At 45.0% G+C, this 20,954-nt stretch overlaps 1 protein-coding gene across 38 annotated transcripts in view; it reads left to right on the top strand.

Annotated features, from left to right (window-relative positions):
• Positions 1 to 20,954, top strand: part of EPB41 (erythrocyte membrane protein band 4.1) — a 94,868-nt gene that overhangs the window by 54,513 nt on the left and 19,401 nt on the right. For 10 of the 38 annotated variants that reach the window (XR_015808315.1, XM_088178344.1, XM_088178339.1 and 7 more), the window contains 14 exons: positions 823 to 898; positions 1,350 to 1,568; positions 3,720 to 3,807; positions 4,359 to 4,511; positions 5,308 to 5,405; positions 5,737 to 5,909; positions 7,448 to 7,564; positions 8,807 to 8,935; positions 10,133 to 10,240; positions 11,731 to 11,936; positions 13,693 to 13,749; positions 13,865 to 13,909; positions 14,641 to 14,703; positions 17,553 to 17,732. Coding sequence is in view for 37 of the 38 variants with exons in the window: in XM_088178344.1 (XP_088034470.1) it covers positions 823 to 898; positions 1,350 to 1,568; positions 3,720 to 3,807; positions 4,359 to 4,511; positions 5,308 to 5,405; positions 5,737 to 5,909; positions 7,448 to 7,564; positions 8,807 to 8,935; positions 10,133 to 10,240; positions 11,731 to 11,936; positions 13,693 to 13,749; positions 13,865 to 13,909; positions 14,641 to 14,703; positions 17,553 to 17,732 (1,712 nt within the window). In the remaining variant the exon portion in view is untranslated. Of the gene's footprint in view, positions 1 to 822; positions 899 to 1,349; positions 1,569 to 3,719; positions 3,808 to 4,358; positions 4,512 to 5,307; positions 5,406 to 5,736; positions 5,910 to 7,447; positions 7,565 to 8,806; positions 8,936 to 10,132; positions 10,241 to 11,730; positions 11,937 to 13,692; positions 13,750 to 13,864; positions 13,910 to 14,640; positions 14,704 to 17,552; positions 17,733 to 19,633; positions 19,685 to 20,069; positions 20,856 to 20,954 lie in introns of those variants that run through there. The other 28 variants (XM_088178331.1, XM_088178334.1, XM_088178355.1 and 25 more) reach the window with 26 other exon arrangements.

Genomic DNA, 20,954 nt, shown 5'->3' on the forward strand with positions numbered 1-20,954 from the left:
GGGATAAACCTCTGAGTGAGTTAAGTGCAGGGGTAGATCTCTTTCTGGAATAAATCTTATTTTGAACTAGTGTAAAAGGGCACAGCAGGGGGAGATATAACTATGAAAATCACTCAGGACTATCTTCTACTGGGAAATGGGATTCTTTTCAAGGAAAAGAGAGAGTTACCTCTTCAGCTGTGTCATTTGGGCTGTCCATACCACATATAATGCCAATTCTGTGTGTGATTATGTGGATTCTGCCTCAGTTAATGTCTGTAGTGGTGCTACACAAGGTTTTGCAAGAAGCTGTGTTAAAGAAATTAGGTCTAGACTTGAAAAGCTCTTCCTATCCTGGTGCTTTCTGTCTTCATCCAGAAGTTGATGCTTGTGTTGAGCTAAGTTTAAGCTGTATCTGACTACCTGATCCTCGTGCATTAGGCTGAGGAGTGACTTAGCACAGCCCTCCTTGAACCTTGAAATGTGGGTTAAGCAGTAGACCAATTTTAATTCATTAATTTATAGCCTATAGCTGACCAATCTTCATGAATCTCTTTTCAGTCAATGAAAAAAACACATCAGTCATTTTTGCCACAAGTTGTGGTTAATCCAGGTGATTTTCCCTGCCTTTTTTTTCTCCTGCTTTTCTTACCTGCTGTAAATGAAATCACATCTTACAGAGGTGTTAAGCTGCAGCCAGCTGTGAGAGCAAGCAGTATCAAATGAGTGTTGCATCTGCTAAATTCTGAAGATCAGATTGGATCAGCTTTTTTTTTGTATCAACTGACCATCAAAAGCTATCCCGGTGTGTTTATTTCCTCAAGCTCTCCCTTGTCATTGCAGGAGGCCCCTGGGATTTTACCTTCAATGTCAAGTTTTATCCACCAGATCCTGCTCAGCTAACAGAGGACATCACTAGGTGAGTTACCTGGGAATCCTACTGTCGTGGTCTCCTGAATATGGAATAGAAATGTTTCATATTTGCGTGCTTTTCCCTCCTTCAGCAAGGAGATCAGATGCCTTCACCGTTTGGAGGGGGATTGGTTTGCTTCTGGTGGATGTGAGGATGCTCCTGCTCTCCACTGGAGGCTATGTGTCATTTATAACTCTACTATGTACATGTTTGTATAGAAAAGTAAATTCTTACCTAAAGCCCATAGTTTCTGGTCATAGTGTCCTTTATTCCCTTTGCAGAGTGGAGGTGACCTTGAATCCCCCAGTCCTCCACACTGTTTACCTTGGGAATAAGTAAAAATTGGAAACAAGCATTGTCATATGTTCATCAGTGGCATAAAAAAAGAGGCTCTGATCCTCAAGTTAGTACATTTCTCTTTGTTCTCTGTGAACAGTATTTTCCTTTCTGCCCCCAGGTATTACCTGTGTCTGCAGCTTAGACAGGACATCCTTACAGGGCGGCTGCCCTGCTCCTTTGCCACGTTGGCTCTGCTGGGTTCCTACACAGTCCAGTCAGAGCTGGGAGACTATGATCCTGATCTCCATGGCCCAGATTACATCAGTGAGTTCAAACTGGCCCCAAACCAGACAAAAGAGCTTGAAGAAAAGGTTGTGGAACTTCATAAAACATATAGGTAAGGTGCGGCGGCTGGAGGACTTGTTTGTGCACAGCAACATGAAATAAGGGAAATAATTGGATTTTCTGGTGTTTTCCCCACCTCTGTGAGATACAGAAAACCTGCTGATGTCCCATCCCTGGAAGTGTTCAAGGGCAAGTTGGATGGGGCTTGAAGCAACCTGGGATAGTGGAAAGTGTCCCTGCCCATGGCAGGGGGTGGCACGAGATGATCTTTGAGGTCTCTTCCAATATCCAGACCATTCTGTGATTTTATGATGATTCTGTGAACATTAACTTCTAACAAAAAAATCTGTAATACGTAGGACAATTTCTAGGAGCAGGAATTCTTGTTTCCTGAATGAAGAAGAAACCACATTTATAGAAAGCAGATGTGCAGTCTTGCAATTATTTGTTAACAAATAATTTGCTTCCCCCCCCCCCCACAGAATAGCCATGCAAGTGGGGTTTCGTTCATGTGCAGATGCAAAATTTACTTCTTTTAACCTTGCCCTTTGCCTTTTTAAAATGTAGTTTTGGATTGTAGTTTGATCTAGTCTCTCTTTACACACTGTAGCCTGCAGCCTGTTTGTGGCATTCTTCTACCACATGTAGTGAGTAACATTCATTTACTAATGTGGAAGGATTCCAGGTGATCCAGGAATTACAAACCTGGAGTTAAGTGTTTCCTAGTGCAGCCATGACCTGGGCAGGTGTGTCTGGTTCGGTAGGGTTGAACAGCTCCTGGGAGTCTCCCCGGTATCAGATTCAAGGGTGACAGTAACTAAACCTCTTCTTCATCTTATTTTGGGTGTATTTTCCTAGAAAGAAAAAGATGGAGCAAAGACAAGACTTTATCACAGGCAGATGAGACCAAAAAACTGGAGCACAGTGGGAAGGGTGGATGTGGGCCCTGACTGTGACCACTCAACCCCTCACTCAAGCCTGCAAATCAATATTTTAAATTGATTTCCCTCCATTTACACTGAGAGGAGAGGAAATGAGAGGAAATAAGTACTGGGCCTCTGACAAGCTTCATGACTTGGAGTCAAAGGCCATTCACTGTGCTAGAAGTGGTGGATCACAGTGCTGAATTATTCATGGCTTCATCAGAAGGAACTTCAAGGTATAAGCTGTAGTTATAGTCCATCTGTCTGCATGTGCTGGAGAAAACAACACATCCGCATTTAATTTCTGGTTTATATTCTGTGAACATTAAACTTCAGAGGGTTTTCAGTGGGAATCACAGAATCATGGAATTGTTTAGGTTGTAAAAGACCTCGAAGACCATTAACCTAGCACTGCCAAGCCTGCCACTAAACTATATCTCCAAGTGTAACATCCATGTGTTCTTTGGACATTTCCAGGGAAATCTCTGCTAAACCGTGCTCCAGCTCTTGCTACTGTATTTGCAAAGCACAAAGCACGTATCAAGATGCTGACTGCTCCTGGGGCTTTCCTACAAAATTGTCCTTACAGTGGACTTTGCTCTGTCTCCCACCACTCAAACCTCTATTTACATCACATATAAGATGTATGTGAGCCCTCTAAAGGAAGACATCAAAGGAGGATAGAAAATGAAATGTATGCAGCTGAATCCTTTCCCAGCAGAGCTGTTAATGTACTTCATACTCCAGAAATGTATTAACAGGGACACTTCAATAACGTTGATAATGGGTTCCATTATCAGGATGTCTTTGTTAAATTGTACCCCTCCTGCAGACAGGGCACCATCTGTTCCCAGAAAACCCCTCATTGATCTGCTCCCCTGGTTGGAATGTCTGCTGAGTGGTTTCAACTGTCCATGTGTTTGTTGGAGAACAATAGCTGGGTTTGGGGAGGTCTGGAGGCAGCAAGGCTGTGGGGATAGGACCTCTCACCTTTTGCTCAGTTGGGTTTCCTCGGCTGAATCAAATTTTGTCCCCTCACTGTTCTTTCTCACTTCCTTCTCTAGTGCCTGTACAGCTTCACAGGAATAAAGTGCAGCCATGTTATTGGGATGTCTCAAATCACGAGTTTGAGCAGTCAGAGTGATTTCGTAATTCATCGTCTGGGCACAGATTTTTTTGTATTGAAAGCAAAAGAAAATCTAATGGATTTCATGAAGTCTCATCTATCTCCTCTTAAAAGCAACAGTTTTGAGAATACCAAGTCCTTTCTTTTTCTGCAGATCCGTGACTCCAGCCCAAGCAGACCTGGAATTTCTTGAGAATGCTAAAAAGCTTTCCATGTATGGAGTCGACCTTCACCAAGCCAAGGTGAGAGCCAGCCTGTGTGCACCTATCTGTGGATTTTGTAATTTGATTATCCTTCCCTTGCAGAGCAAGTTTACCTGTTTTGGGAAGCTCCTTTGGAAAGAGAGAAGGTGTGGAAATGCAGACATAGAACATAGACATAGAACAGGAATGCCTCAAGCATTCCTGCAAGAGAAGTGATTCTTTGTGGTTGCTTATTATTTATATATCACAGGAAACTTTCCAAAGCTCCTCGTATAGAAAGATCCTTTCTGTGAGTAACATAGAATACAGTATGTATTCCCTGCCACATGAGTCTCTGTGTTCCAGGAAATGCAACAGGGCCTCTTGATGAGCCCTTCGGGCATCTAGCAGGACAGGAGAGAGCAGCAGCAGGGAGGAGGTTGTCAGGAAAAGCGTCAAAGAAAAGGAAGGGTGGCCGTGGAGCTGGGAGGTAGAGTCTGGGTGGTGGGAGATGAATTTCTGAGAAGACCAGAGGGATAATTTGGAAGGCAGCTGTCATGACATGAAACTCATAAACCTGACACTGCTTAAATCCTCATCTGCATTCCCAGGACTTGGAAGGTGTGGATATCACTCTGGGGGTCTGTTCCAGTGGCCTTCTTGTTTACAAAGATAAACTGAGAATCAACCGCTTCCCGTGGCCCAAAGTCCTGAAGATTTCCTACAAACGCAGCAGCTTTTTCATAAAGATTCGGCCAGGGGAGGTAGGACTGGCTGCTGTGGGCTCCTGTCATCCTGTTTGCTTGGGATTGTCACCGTGTGTGTGTCCCTGAATGGGGCGGGATCAGCCTCTTCTCTGCGGGAGCGTTTGACATCGGGGTGTCTGAGCCCAGCTGAAGCTCCAAGCCGGCTGGTGACAGTCTGACAGTGTGTCATCCAGCACCACCTCCTGGCATCAATGGGTATTCCCAGCATCCAGGGAAAGGCGTAGGAGGTTTGCAGATGAAATTGGGGCAGCACTAACTCATTTTTGGAAACCGGGCAAGACAATGGCTCTTTGTCTTGCTTTTATTCAAATAAAATAATTAAAAATTAGAATTAGTTTTTCACCTAAGTGCAGGAAGCAGGGAATGGATGCATTGATGCTGCCACTCATGTATGGGGAAATCTCTGGAGCAGCCTGGTTACATCAGGGAGAGAGGCTACAATGGGGATCCACCTCTTTTGTCTTCTTCTTCCTTCTCCTGCTTTCACTGCCATGAGCCAGGTTTGCAGGGAGGTCAGTGTTGGACCTCAGCCCACAGCTGGGCAGTATGACAGGGGGAATGAATGATCTGACTGGCTTCAAAACCCACGACATGTTGCCCTGCAAATCCCAGTGCATCCTGAGGGATGCCCGGCTAGAGGCCAAGACCTCTCTTTCCTGCGACCTGAGGTCCTGCTGCACATTGTGGGGCAAGTTCAGCAGGTTGTGCCACAGCAGACCAGGGTGTTGGGCTGAGGACTGGGCTGCTGCTACATTTATTTCCTGCTGTACTTAAATAACTCATGTTTTCACAGCAAGAACAATATGAAAGTACAATTGGGTTCAAGCTACCAAGTTACCGGGCAGCAAAGAAGCTGTGGAAAGTATGTGTTGAACATCACACCTTCTTCAGGTGGGTTTTCTGAACAGTAGCCTCAGTCTGAGTAACTTCATGCTTAAATTTAACTATTGGAAATGAACACTGTTCCTTAGCATTTTAGAAAAATGGGACAGAAATGGTTTCAGAGACAGTAGGTGTTAATCTTGCAGTAAATTTTTAAGCAAGTTCTGCTTCATAGTACCCATAAGACAGAGATCTTTGGGTCATGTGAGACATCATTAGTATGTGGATTTCATTGGCCAAGCAGATGCAAGAGACTCCTTCAATTTCTATTTTAATTCCTCTTCACATGCCCCTCCCTGTCTCTGGAGGTGTGATTTTTAAACGTGTGTGTATCTTTCAGGCTGACTTCCACCGAGGCCATCCCTAAGAGCAGGTTCCTGGCGCTGGGCTCCAAGTTCCGCTACAGCGGCCGGACGCAGGCGCAGACGCGGCAGGCGAGCGCCCTGATCGACCGGCCCGCGCCCCAGTTCGAGCGCACAGCCAGCAAGAGAGCGTCCAGGAGCCTCGATGGAGGTGAGTCAGTCCCTGCTGCCTCTGCTCTCTCCCTTCTGCAATCACCAGGATGCTGAAGTACTCCTTAAGGAACGCCTGGATTCCCTGCTGTACCACAAACACAGGCGTAACTTGTCACTGTAGTACAAGACCTTGTTCCTGCCCCTTACGTGTTTAGGAATTATGTGCCTGTAGTGAGACTGAATTGGTGCTCAGTTGGTTACAGCAGGGTGCTGATAACACCATGGGGATGGGTTTGTTCCCCATATAGGCTATTCACTTAAGAGTTGGACTCTATGATCTTCATGGATCCCTTCCAACTCAAAGTGTTCTGTGATTCTCTGATTGTGAGTTGGACTCAGTGATCCTTGTGGGTCCCTTCCAACTCAGAAAATTCTGATTCATCACACAACCTTCATTCACATCAACAAAACCACCCAACCAAACCAGTAATTCCCCCTACAAAAACCAAAACGGCATAGTCACAACACAGAACAAAAGTGGGAAATTTACACCTAATTCACCCCTTGAACAAGAATTCCCCATGATCATTCTGCTCTCTAACACTGCTCAGTACTTCTGCCCATTACCTCTCCCAGGTTTTAGCCTTATCTCAATATCACAGCACTGTGAGGGCTGTTCCGAGTAAATTAACTCCATCTCAGCCAGACCCAATACAAAAATGCAAACCAAGGGTGGTCCCAGCAGAACCACCTTGATGACAAGAATGTAGGTGGGTGCTGAAGGCTTATGGCAGAGTTCTGCTTGTAAAGATATTTCTTCATTTGATCTCAAAGCATTTTCCTTTAGAAAATCAGGAATTAAGCCATTCTGTTTATTTTGTTAAATATTATTTCTTAAATTCCATAGTTTTACATTAGGAGATTTTTTGCCACGATAGAAACCTTTTCAGTATCTCTTAAAGCAATGCTCAGGTTGGAGTTGAGATGTGTCAGTCAGATGGGCTCCTTCCTGAGATTTTTAAAAGAAACAGATAGCAGCAGAAGAGGTGAAGGGTGGAAAAGGGAGTGCCTAAGTTTGGTCCACATAATCTGTATCGCAGGGTATTAAGATCCAGGGAAAGAGGATCATCCCTGTGCACCATGGACACCTGATGGAGCAGGGACTGTGTTGCTTTGAGCCCTGAGTTTGTGCTGCAGCCTGGGGGGACCAGGGCTTCCCAGCACCCCATGGCCAGCAGCAGCCAGGCTGTCCCTGCTCCTGGGCTCAATGACATCCTGAGCCTGGGTTTTATGTCATGGAGCTGGAGGGAAGGGATGGTTCAAGCTCCGTGAGGCAGCAAAGCCAAATTCCAGCTTCTCTGCAGTCTGGGCATGCGAGGCTCCTCAGGCACGGTGCACAGCAGTGAGGGGACCAGTGCTTCCCGTTGCCCATCGACCGCAATATGACCCCAGATGAGCAGGGAAATGGCAGCTGCAGTGCTACACCTGGATACCAGAGCTTGGAAAAGAGCGGCCTGGGAATGTGACACTCGTGTCCCATTGCCGTCTGTGCTTTTGCCGTGCGGGCGGTCGTTAACGTGTGCCCCGTTTCTTCAGCTAAACGTGTGACTCAAAAGGTTGAGTTCAGAACCGTAGAGGAAGAGAAGCAGAAGGAGGTGGTGGTGGTTGAGGTTCCTGAACCAAAACCTGCGGATCAGATCCGAGAGAAACAAGGTATAGCTGTGGTGGTGGTGGCTAAAACTCTCTGCAGTGCCTTTCCTATCCTCTACATGCTTGTTCCTGACAATTTCCAATTTTCACCAAATCTGTTGGCTTTTTCTTTTCACTTCTTTGCAAGAAGAATTTCGCAGTGAGAGGAGACACAGCCCAGCTCTAGGAGACTCCTTAAATTTCCACCTTGCACTTCATTAGACCGCAATTCTTGTGGGCAGGTGGGGAAAAGATTAGGATGTGCTGTCTGTGCTCTTGTTTAATCTGGGTAGTTTTGTGTATATGGATTTGGAAACTAAAATTTGATCTTAAAACTTTGCATGAAGCTTCTGCAATTCTTCATTCAATTCTTCTTCAATTCTTCAAGGACCAGGAGGTCCTTGCCATTTTGTGTTGGTTTTTTTGGTGTTTGAGCAAATTTTTCTGTGTGGAGCTTATATTTCTCTTAGGATAGATACTACTAATAAATATGAATGTCCTTAAGAGGTGTGTAGGCACGTTTGAATACTAGTAAATGTATCACAGCAGCAGTGTTGCAAATATTTGCAGTCTTTATCACTTGGATAGTGACCACCTGTGGTGTGTTAGGGCTGGAGATAATTTACATGCAGATGCTTATGGGTACCCTCCTCCCACCCAGAATTTTTACAGTGTACTTTTGACTGCATTACTGCTTTCCTAGTATCTAGATCAAGTTTTCATGAAGTGTGGCAAACTCCCCCTCCATGGGCATTCCTTGAATCTTCACTAACCAGCATCTTCTGGTGGGGAAAGCCCAATGCTATAAAAGCAGAAGGTGGGGAATTTGAGACACCAGGGTAGATTTGAGGTTGATCACTCAAGTACTTTTAATTAAAGCTGCTAGGTTATAGATACATTTTTGTCTGGATATGTTTTTCTTGGATTTTGCCAGCCAGCACCTGCCTCTCTCCAGACTTCGCAGGCAGAGCCCTTCCTAGTTCCTCGCTCGAGAGCTATTCATGTGTCCCACGTCTCCTTTCCTGGGCAAGGAGCCCATAAAGCTTATTTTTGTGTTCTTTCCTCCTCTCATCCAATACACTGTTGGGTCTGACAGCGCTAGAAGGACTGACACAATTCCATAGTGGAAAAATACTACTGAGCTGCCTGCAAACCTCCTTGCTGTTCCCAGCTACTGAGAAGGATCTCCTCACTCCTTGCTGTGGTGACCATCATGTGTCTGTGTGGGTCCCCAACCCCCATTAACACCTGCAAACCTCTTTCTAGCCAAACACACTCTTGAAACATTTGAAATGAAAGCCATTGCAAAGGAGGAAGAGGAGGAGGAGAAGGTAGAGGTGGTTAAGGTTCCTGTTGTCAAGCCACAGTCAGCGAAGCTGGTACCGCCGCAGTCAGGTACAGCTGCAGTGGTGTTTGGTGGCAGTGGCTCCTGTGCTGTTGCTGCTGGGGTGAAGTGATGCAGTGCTGTAGGACAGAGGTTACACTGGTTGTGGTGGTGTTTGCTGGCACTAAAATCACCCCAGCTTTGCTGTGTGCTGCTTTTCAGGTGTGCTCTGGGTGCAGTGAGGGGGTGCCATGCCCTGGCTGTGTGTGGAAATGAGTGTGCAGTGGCCTCTTAAAGCTCCTCCCATACTGTCCCTTCTTGTGAGGTTTGTTCCCCTGAGCTGTAGGAGCCTGCATTGCCTGGAAATCAGGTTATGAGATCTGGGACTGCTGGAGGTCACCTATATTCCATTTTATTTCTTCACTAGGGAGCTACTACTTGCCTAGTTGGGGAAGGATGGCACAGCAGCGTTGCTGCTGCAGATAGATTTGTATTAATCATAATTAAAAGTAGAGTGGGTTATTTGTTGAAGGAAGAGGAGATGAAAGCTGTAGAGGGAGGTAACTGGGAACATCACATGTTTCCTTGGTTGGTATGAAAACCACTGGAAGATGGCCATGGCCCCAAGGCTACCAGAGCTCCAGGAACATTTGGACAATGCTTTCAGGCACCGGCTGGGATTATGGGGGTGCCCTGTGCAGGACCAGGAATTGGACTCAATCCCTGTGGGTCTCTTCCAGTTCAGCATATTCTGTGATTTTTTATTTCACGGGATGTGTGGCAGCAGATTGGACATCAGCTGGTGTCAGACCCAAGCACATCCAGGGCTCTCCTGCTGTAGGTGTCCCTTCTCATCCACCTCCTGCACTTTTCCTCATCTTGGCTTTTCTGCTCCCAGTAGAGACTGTTGGTGAGGTGATGGCCCTGGTGATGGTGAACAGTCATAGAATTTTAGAATGGTTTGGTTTGGAAGGGATGTTAAAAATCATCCAGTTCCAATCTATGTTTTATATCTCAGTGCTTTTTACTGTGTTTAAATCCTGTGTCAAAATAGCCAAAGGCAGTTAATCAGGAAAATGTAACTAAAATACAGTTCTGGCAGCCCAGGACTCATTGTTGGATGGCACAGGAGAAGCCTGGTGTCTGCTACCATTTTTCCTGCATGTCTTGATGCTCTGGGAGAGCAGCAAGAGAGATGGCCCTGTGAATTTACTGGTAGTAATATTTCCTTTGCTGCTTCCTCTGCATTTTAACACATCCTTTTTTAGCCAAACGTGATCTTGGCAGTATTGAGATAAGCCCAATTGAAGAGGAGGAGGAGGAAGAAGAGAAAATGATGGTGGTGAGAGAACTAGAGCCGTTGCCGAAGGAGTCAGGTACCACCGCAATGACAGCTTTGCACTCGCAGCATCCTCCTCATCCCGGCCATCCCTGCCATCCCACCTCGGTACAGCCTTCCCAGCGGCTGTCACTAATTCTGTGACATGAATACACTGGGACACAGCGCCCATTGTCCTTCAAGGAGGATTACACAGGGTCTGGGTCACAGAAATGAACTGCTGTGCTGAGGAGCAGGGAGAGAGTACAACTGGCAGTAGTGGGGTGTGTTTTAGGGTTGTTTACAACAGGATGTAGAGTCCAGGAGTTTGTCTTGAAAGTGTAATTCTAATCTCTGGAAATTCAGAAATTGAAAAAAATTCTTCTTTTTGCCTCCACCTTGTACGTTTTTGGCCACATGGATACTTTATTCTCTCTATGTTTTATTAAGACACAGCTGAGATGTTGTTACCTTTTCTGTACATCAGGAATTTACTAAGGAGTTACTTGAAATTACCATTTTTATTTTAACGACAGATTTTCTATGAGTGACTGGTTGGACATGAGTGACCTCATGTTGGCTGGAATAGGATACACAGTATGATCCTGCTGCAAACTGTGATTTTGGGAATGTGAGACCACATCAAAGATACTCTTTTATGTGACAGGGTATCTTTTTAGTGAAACATCCCTAAAAACCAATATTAGGAGAACCAAATAGGTTATTGTATCCCTAGATACACACAGGTAATTAATTTGGGTTTGCTTTGTCACACAGCTTCGGCTTGAATGTTTCCTTGGGGTCAGGCAACTACCTGGTAAATCAGGAATTGAAGGAAAGGAGTAGTCAGTTGATTTTGTGTGGACCTAGTGCTTATATTTACAACTGTCATCCTCTGAAAAGATGATTTTTGGCAGCCTGCTGTTCATTTCTGCACTGTCACTGGTCTGGAGGTGCTGGGTATCTTCCCACTGTGCTGCCTTGAAGATACCTAGCTTGGACATGCAGCCCCAGCCTGCCTTGAAACCCACCGACAAGTTGCTGAGTTTTCTAGATTTGTTGATTTTTTTTCTGGGGGGGTGGGGAGGGTGGGAAGCCTGTGTTTCTCTTCCAGAAGCCATCTGTTTCTGCTTGAGGAGATATCCATGAGTACAGAACTCCTCAAGCTGTGTCTTTTCTAGTTGCACTGGAGTGGAGTTTGTGTCAGTTGTGTGTGAAGGACCCAGAAATCCATGGCACAATGTCAAAAACAGATTTGCCTTTCTGGTGTGGCTTCTCTGCAGAGTGCAAGCTTGCTTTTTGTAAACCATCTGGTGTGGTTTTTATTTGATTTTACTTTAAACCATAAGGAAAATAATCTCAACTCTCCCATACTAAATGCACAAGCTGCTTTGCTCAACATCTTTGTTTCTTTTCCCTTTTCTTTCATCTTCCTCCTCCCTCGCCTCTTCTTTTTAAATGACAGCACTGTAATTTGGAAAGACTTTGCCTAGTCTGTTGAGAAGTTACCTGCTCTGACCCTTGTCCCTGTCTGTCCCTCATCCTCAGCAGTGGCTGTGATAACCCCGGAGCGGAGTCCCCGGCCCACCTCAGCCCCGGCCATTGCTCAGAGCCACGCTGCAGAGCCAGCCCCGGCCAAGTCCGACGTGAAGGACGTGGCCACATCTAAAGTAGGGAAGGAAACAGCGAAATCTGATGTGAGATGTGAAGAATTTCCACCGGAGAAAGCCAAGGAGCCAGTGGATGCCTCAAGGGTAGGTCAGAGCAGAGCCTCTGGAGAGGAGCTGGGCTGGAGCACCGCTCAGGAAGTCAGCCCGAGCAGCAGCTCACTTCTGGGAGATGAGGGCGTTATCCCTCTCCCCAGGGGCAGGTGGGAGCAGCACAGGGGTCTGGGTGCCAGGGAAATCCCAGCCCTGACATACCCGGTGGAAGAAGGAGCTCCAGGGCAGCCGGGTTTTGGTGGTTGTTGTCAAAGCAAGTGCAGCCTGCTGGTAGATGGTTAAAAACACTGGCAAGAGCTGCACGTGATCGTGGAACTAGAGCTCAGAGCTCACACGTGGCCAGGGGCTGTGCCCCTGATTCCTGGTATGACAGCAGGAGGGAATTCCAGTGAAATCAGTGATAATGGATCGGGTGTGCAGCCCGGCACTGGAATGTTTTTCACCTTGATAGGCTTTTGCTGGGAGAGCTGGTAATACAGTGCTGCAAACTGGACTAAAACTTTAATTGAAAATGGCACTGGTGAGACCTTGGGAGTTTCTTGTTTAAATTCAGTACTTTAAACCATTATTTGATCTTCCTACAAATGTCTGAGTTCTTTGCTGTGGTTGATATGTGTGTGCTGTTCTAATAAGTCAAAATAATGTGCAAAATTATTGTTGATATTACAGTGTCCTTAATATTCAGGAGATCTTATTGACCTACTGAAACCTTGCAGTGGTGCAGCAGAAGTGTTTGCCTTGAGACACAGTTTTCACATTGCTCCAAAATTTAGCTGTTCTCAGCATTGCTGGAGCCACATAATTCTAAACATATCACACAGTGGGTCTTGTGTGAGCATCTCCAGGGAAGATTCCTGTTAATTAAGGTTTGGAGAGGGAGGTGAAGAATGGGCAGATGCTTAAAAAAATTCCATGGCCTGCGTGAACAGTAATTTTTAAATGAAACTGCTGAAGGAAACTTGAGGCTGGCACTGTGGGGTGGGAATCAGAGCACAGAGATCCTGCTGTTCCTGCCCCGCTGCTCCCCCTCCCTCATGTTACACTGAGAACAAGGAAATTTTATTTATCCCATCTTGCTTATTACAGGTTTTTTCCCAAATGCTTAAACATTGGATTTTTCCCCCTTTAAGTATAGATATGGGAGGAAAATGTGAATTTGAATGTACCAAATTTACTGTTTCTCCAATGGAGCTGCATCACTTCTTTTAATACCCACTGATGATTTTGCCATCAGAGTACTTGGCAATCTGGTTTCCCTAAAATACTTCCTTAAAGTGTTAACACAATATTGGCTCTCTACTTATGGACAGGAAAGAACCTAATTTGTGATGTGAGGCTTGGTTTTGTAGCTATGCCTCTTCTTACTGCCTTTGCCAACATAATGCCTGTGATATAACCAATAATTTCTGGTTTGGGGAAGGGCTATGTTAATTTGAGCATGTTGCTTTGTTTGGATTTTCACTGGGAGATCCGACTGCAAATGCCATTTGAAAACATTGCCTGACCAAGCTAATGCAAGTGGGAAGTCCTTCTTCAGAAGCATTGGAGAGCACTGGTTTCAAATACAAATAATTCTCAAGCTGGAGGAATTATTTAAGATGCTGTTGACTAACAGAGTGCTCGGGAGCTGCCGTGTCATTAACTCCTGCCCAGGGCTGCATGTTGGTTTTTGCATGTTCCCCCACCACTTCAAAACCAACTTTATGCAGCTGTGTTTGGAAACTAAATGGTTTCTTGTAACAAATCTACTAACAAGAAATGTTTTTACCAATTTATTTCTTAAATGTAGGTGAGGAAAACACACATTGAGGTCACAGTCCCTACCATGAATGGTGCCCAGCCCCAGGTTTGTGCTAATAATTCAGTTTAGGTTGCTCACACTTCTTTTTTTTTCCAAGGTTCAACACATTTAAATGAACCAACAACTCTTTTTTTTTTTTGTTTTTATCACTGCCCAACAGCAGCAGCCTGCAGAAAAAGAGGAAGAGCTGATAAGAATGAGGAAGGTTAGCCATTTTACCCTTTCACCAGCCAAATTTGCCATATCATTCATGCATCTGTAACCTGTTTAAAAAGACAGTGCTCCAATTTCTTCATGGGCTTTGTGTTGGGGTGTTGGTTTTCTGATTTGGAAGTTAATAGCTTTTTGTCTCATAGACAACCTAATTACTGAAATTATGCATGTTGAATGTTCCAAAGGAACACACTTGATTTGATTTATGAAATTTCTTCTCTGTAACAAATTTAATTAGAAACCAAATGTAGCCTACATTGCAGGAAATGCAAAACAAAAGTCAGGAGAAAGCTTTTTTGGTATTGATGAAGTAATAGGGAAACATCCCAGATGGGGAAGTGGATAAGGTGAAGTTGCTGTGCACATTGGGACCTCCTAGAAGTGCCCCCAGGCAGTGCAGCCTCGAACTCAGGGGTGGGCCTGCATCTCTCAGGGATGTGGTGTGGTGACTCTTCCACAGAAAACCAGGAATTGTCTCTTTGTGGCCGGGGCCAAGGCCCTGTGGGAGCTGTCTCTTTAAAGGCCTCATTGCATCTCCCATTCTCCATGAGCCAGATGCCCATTCCCAGTGGGAATTCCCACCCCATGCTGCCACAGTGCTGCACCCCCAACTCTCAGTTAACTTTTTAATTTGCCGATTTATCAATCCCGCAAGACCAACGTTTTAATTTTTTGTGCTTTTTTTTGTTTTGTTTTGTTTCCCCCTTTTCTTTCATTTCACAGAAGAGATCAAAGAGGCTAGATGGTGAAAACATTTATATCAGGCATAGCAATTTAATGTTGGAGGTTTGTATGAACTTGAAGCTTTTTTTTGAGTTGCATTTGCTAAACCTTCTGCATCTGCGCTGAACTTCTTCCTCTTCTGCTGCTGCCTTTGTTTTTGCATGCTCTTGCATGAAAGACCTTTTGATTTGATTTGATTTTTTAAATTATGCTTCTGCATGGTGTCAGTAAACATGATGATGTGCAGGCCTTCTTCCTTCTTCCTCTTCTGACTTTCATTCTCTCATACCTCCCCAAAATACATGATTGGCAGTGCTCAGATCTGCTCTGGGACCCACTGGCTGCTCAGGGGGTCATGGATTGTAGTGCTGGGCTCATTGACCAGTTTTTCACTGCTCGAAACAAATTATTTTCCTGGGGGAAAAGCCAGTCTGTGAAAATAAAAAATTCAGGATAAACTGCTGGTGAAATTGAGCAGCTATGGCTGCCCCGGGATCCCTGGAAGTGTCACAAGGCCAGGTTGGACAGAATTTGGAGCAACCTGGGATATTGGAAGGTGTTTCAGGCAGGAGAGATCCTTTTGGATGCTTCACTGATGTTTGCAGCTTTTCCATCCTCCTCCCAGCCCTTCTTGGCCTTGCAGCACCTCACCACCCCTGGGCCCCATCCTGCCTCAGTGCCAGGTCCCTCTGGATCTGATAGAGAGGCTCAGTGGTCATGGGTGGCTCACCCTTTCACATTACAGCTCTTCCCCTTGGATTTGGGAGCCCTTTCCATTTGATTTCACCTAAGCTCAGTCTCAGAACAGACCATGCCAATCATATATTTTATTTTCTTTAATACACTCTGTTACGGGAGATGTTTTGTGGCTTCTGATACTCTGGTCCTGTGTTTCGTGTTTCTACTTAAACTTGTAGCACCAGCAGCTCGTAGGGTTTCCCTGGTGGTATCTCTTGAAAGCAGAGTATACTAACTGCCTTCTCCTCATCAGAACGTTCAAAGTTTTGCAGCTTCTCTCTGGGTTTCTTTGGTTTTTTGGATTTTTTTTGCTCTTGGTTTTTTTGTTTGTTTGTTTGGGGTTTTTTTGTTTTTTTGACTGCTACAGCATACAGCTTTGAGTCACAAGTGAAGGGTTTGTACATGATAGGCAGAGTTTGGCCATCGCTGGAGCACTCTGAAGACCGTGCCTGTTGCTTTTTCACCCAACTCAAACAGCTCCAGTTCCCCAGCCCCAAACAGAGCTTTGTCATTGCTTCTAACCTCCTTTTTCCTGTCAGCTCAATACTTGCCTCCAAGCCCTTCCCTCCCCCCTCCCCTTCCCACAGTTCTGTTGCAGGTGCTCCAGCCCTCCCCTACAGCAGGACTGACCCAGCAGCTCATCCCCTTTGCCCGTTATTTTTTTAATCCATGCACTTGGCAGATCAGATATTTTCCTGGAAGATCTCACCTTCCTGAAGCTGCCTGTTGATTTTACTGAAAGCCTTTTAATGTTCCACATGCACTGGGTTCCTGCAGAAAGGGCAAAACATGAGGAAAAGGGTGATGCTGAGCAAGCTGGTTCCTCAAGATGCTTCCCAGACCCAGCTCCACATAGCTCCTCGTGGCTTTGGCTCCTCTGCCAGCCCTCCCAGGCCCTGTTCCTGTGCAGTGCTGGAAAGCCAAGGTGGTCCTTCTCTCTTCTCTGAGCCAGGAGCAGCTGTAGGATTCTTGGACCAGACAGGGATTTACCCCTGCGTCCACAGCAGACTCATTTCTACATTTTTTTTTCTACCTAGCAGGCACTTGCCTTATACTTTCATCTAGGATAGAAGCCAAAATTCCCCCTGGAGCTGTGCCAAAAAGAGTAAATATTGTTAAAGAGTTATTTGAGGTTTAGCCCTTGGCAGGGAGGGTGGTGTGTCCTGGGTGAGCTGCAGGAATGGAGATTTTTGGGAGGGCCCTCCTTCAGGGATGTATTTGCTTTTATTTGCTGTCCCATCTTCTAAAGTCAGTGGGCTGAGTTACAACTAAAAGCACAAAAATAGTGAAATTTCCTGATAGTGCTTTTACTAACCTTGATTTCCCCCTTTTTGCTACTTTTTGGCCCTGTCCTGAAAAGATGTTGTTTGACTTTTGCAAAAGCTTTCTTTTCTACAGCCTCTGGTTTGCTTACAAGGAAGAACTGTTTTTAACAAGTTGACTTGCCTTGAAGTCTGTGTGTTTATGCTGTAAACTGGCATCACAGATTAAAAACCTGACTTTTTCCAGATGAAAAATTTTAGCAGGAGTTTCTTGATTGATCGAGCATAAAATAAAGTTCCAGTTTGATTTTTTTCCAAAAAAAATCATCTCATCTTTGTTTCTGAAGTCTGAAACCTCCTATGATAGCTCCTGGAGGGATGAGATGAGAGGGAGGGGAAAAATGGTAATGGGGATATTCTGGAAGCAAAGATAATTTCTGCTAGGATAAAAGAGAAACAGGTGTAAAGAGAGTAAATAAAATGGGGAAAACATTTTCTTTACCATCAATTGTATTAATACCTAGAAATACTCAGGTTAGCAGAGGGAAAAGAAAACAAACCCACAAAATTTATGATGTTAAATTAAATAACCCAAAGAAATATAGTCTCACAACTTCAAAAATCCTATTTGGGGAAAATCTATGATATTCCAGCTCAACTGTCACCTGGTTTGGCGTAGCTTGAGATGAACCAATGGCATGTTCTGCTGCTGGAGGAGACCCTGTTCCAGGCTTGCAGTTTGTCCCAATTAATCAAAGAAGAGGAGAGAGGACGCTCCCTTTGTGTGTTTGTAGAGTGAACACAGTTTGGGAAGTTGGCAGCAGCTCTGCTGAGTGCAGCTTTGCTAAGCACAGCTTAGGCAGTCCCAGGTCTCTCCATGTCCCTTCACTTAACCTGTCCTTTTGCTGATAGGATCTAGATAAGACGCAGGAAGAAATAAAGAAGCACCATGCCAACATCAGTGAGCTGAAGAAGAACTTCATGGAGTCTGTCCCCGAGCCTCGGCCGAGTGAGTGGGACAAACGTTTGTCCAGCCACTCCCCTTTCCGGAGCCTCAACGTCAATGGGCAGATTCCCACGGGAGCCGATGGAGTGAGTACCTGGGCACGGGGTTGTTCCAAGGGGCAGCATTGCAGTGTGGGATTCCCCTTAGCTTCTGCTTATTTTCAATTTTAATAGTTACCATTGACTTGTAACGTGTAGAATGTTCTCTGAGAGAATCAAAGCTTTAGTCATAGTATTGTAAAAATGTGATTTTTTGGTAGAGAAGAATGTAAGAATTCCTTAACTGGTGTTGATGTTGCTTTTCCTAGTGTTGCTATCAGTGTGATGCTAGAGAGTACTTCCCATGGCTGGTTTGGGGACTGGCTCATTCCTGGATCTCCCCAAAATGTGGAAAAATCCCTGACAAACCCAAAACCCAAAGACCTAAATTACTACTTCAGAGATAATATTGCAGATAACTGAGTGGAGAAGCACTGGAATGGGATGATCTTTCCAAAATCACTTTATTCTCCAGTTAATCTGGTATGTCATTGGGTTTAGACTTGCATTAGGAACTACAGGTGCTGATCTGCTGTGGAGGCTTCGAGAAGACTCCTTGGGTGGCCACAGCAGGGCTGTTCAAACATGATTGGAATCTCTCTCCTACCAGGAACTGTGTGTTAGTAACCACATACACTCACAGTTTCTCTGCTAATTTCCTTAAAAAGGTAATTTTTCAAGGAAAAACCAGTTACCAACTGGTTTCTTCTTGGCTAAGAGACGCCTCTGTGTCATACTGGTGGTAACTGCTTCAGATTTGGAGCCTGTGAGTAAAACTGTAGTTAGTGCCTGTGGTAATCATTTAAGTAGTAAATGCAAATTTTTATTGCATCAGAAAAATTGAATCCTAACTGCAAGTAGTGGCAATTGAAGAGTCTCCTGGTTGAAAGCCCAGTTTTTCCCCTTCCTTCCCACAGCCCTGCAGATGAACTAGTACTTGACGTTCAAACAAGGCACATACTTATTAATCAGGAAATAATCTTGCATTGGATGGAGGGTTATTGTAACATGTACAAAGGGTTTAACACCAAGTTTACTATGGGCTCCTCAAAGCTTGGGGTAAAGCCAGGACATTTTTGTCTGCTAGAAAAATGAACTTAATCAGGATTGGTTGTTCCAGAATCTCAGAATGGTTTGGATTGGAAGGGAACTTAAAACCCATCCAGTCCCACCCCTGCCATAGGCAGGGACACCTTCCACTGTCCCAGGTTCCTCCAAGCCCCATCCAGCCTGGCCTTGAACACTGCCAGGGATCCAGAGGCAGCCACAGCTTTTGTGGGCAACCTATCATTGGAATTACCTTGTTTAACACCTGGATAGACTTTGCCCTCTGTGGCTCAGCCTCAGTGTAGATTCCATTCCCTAGCAACGTGGGCAGCAGAGCTCTGCTCGCAGTGCCCAGTAGGTTTTGGGATGTGGGTGGGACAGAGCAGAGGCTCTCAAGCTCCACAACTGCAGTTCAAGAATGTTATTCTTGGTTTTTATGAAGAATGTGTTACAATTTCTTGCAAGACCACACTGAGACCTTGGAGGGTTGCTGGTCATCATAACTGGATGGTGTGGACCTGTCCCACCTAAGGCTGCAGTGGGTTTACAGCACTGCAGAATTGGTGTCAGCCCTAGATTTGCATTTCTGGAAGTTCCTTCTTAATCTGGTCTTCTTTGAAGTGATCTCACTCTGCAGTGGCTGTGTCCTGCTATGAACTTCCAGAAATGCATCTTCCCCAGGCACTGACTGGGGAGGAGATTTTCCCTCACCTGCATGTGTTGAAGGATCATAAATCAGATGGTAATTAAGGATGGTAAATCATGATGCAATTGCTCCTGTTCATGATGGTACCTTCCCCCTCCCTTAGTGGCCAAAGGGTTTTTTGCCGGGGCCACATTTCTGCTATTCCTCTATGTTTTATTATGAGACAACTGAACCTTAAAACGCTTTGTGTGTCCAGGTCAAGAAAGTCACTGTCCCATCTTCTGAGAGACAGGTTGGTGGGCTTGAGGTAAAGCTGCTGCTCTGATCTGTGCTTCTGAACCAGACTTGCTATTGCAATGGCACCGAGCAAAACTCAACAGCAGCTGCTGGATAACATTTTCTTTTGGCTACATGAAGTAGATTCATAACTCACAGCCAGAGGATTTTGGCACTGCTGCAGCTTTTGCAGCTTTCAATTTTTGTTTATTTTGATGCATGGCTGGTTTGAAAAAGCTGCATGACCGATATAACCGTGTATTCGGAGACAAAAGCAATTCTGAAAATTTAACTGTTCCCTGTTCTTTTTATGTTGTCTTTCTTCCCGTTTTTTGGTTGTTTCTTTTTTCTTTTTGGTTGTTGTTGTTTTAACGATCATGTTACTCTTGCATTTTATATTTTCTTTTGCTGCCCAGTCTCCCAGCTACTTTCTCCCAAATTCTCACCACTTAGGGGTGTGCAAAGAACCAGTCCCAAAATACCGCACTGACCAGCGGAGGTTGGCTCAACTGAGGGAGCTTAGAGCCAAGTTTTTCCTCTCCTAAGTACACTTGGGTTTGACCAGGGCTGGTAAACTAAAGGGATGCAGAGCTACTGAACAGCAACATTCCCACAATCTTTCATTTCTTCAGCAGAAGTGCTGAAGCCCTTGCATGGACCTGTGAACTGATTTACTCATTCTGGGATTTTATCATTCTTTAGACTCCAGAAACAAAAATGCTAAAACATGGAGTAAAATTCCAGGAGTCTGCACTGCTCCTACTGCCACCCTGCTCGTTCCATGCTTGGGATTTCTAAGATCTGCAGTTTTTCACTTGTTCATTAGAATTTTCAAACCAATTGTAATTTTGATACTCTGGTCAGAACTTTGGAAAAGCATTTTGTATCTGCTCTGCAGTCTGGCTGTTCCATGGGAGTATCCAAATGCTGGGTTTTAAGGGCACTGTAGATAAGGAAGCTGTCAGAGACCACATTTTGTGCTGCACAATTCCTGTTTCAAATGCCTCAAGCTTTTTTCTCACCATTCCAATTCCAAAACACTCTGGAATATTTGGGGCATCCTCTTTTCTAGGAGAGCAGACACCAAACACCCATGATCCTGATGCAGATGTTGATGAGCTCTGCAGAGAGAACATGGTTCTGTAGCTCCAGGGCTGGTGTGACCCAGGCCACCAGCGGCTCTGCTCCCCAGGGCAGTTTATTTTATGTTGAGAATAGTTGCCCTAACGCTTTGCACATCTCCAAGTGTCATTTTGGGCACTTTCCATCTGTCATTTTTGTTCATCTCTCTCTTTCTTGAT

Source organism: Sturnus vulgaris, chromosome 24, assembly GCF_052056855.1.
Source record: "Sturnus vulgaris isolate bStuVul1 chromosome 24, bStuVul1.hap1, whole genome shotgun sequence".
Taxonomy (NCBI): domain Eukaryota; kingdom Metazoa; phylum Chordata; class Aves; order Passeriformes; family Sturnidae; genus Sturnus; species Sturnus vulgaris.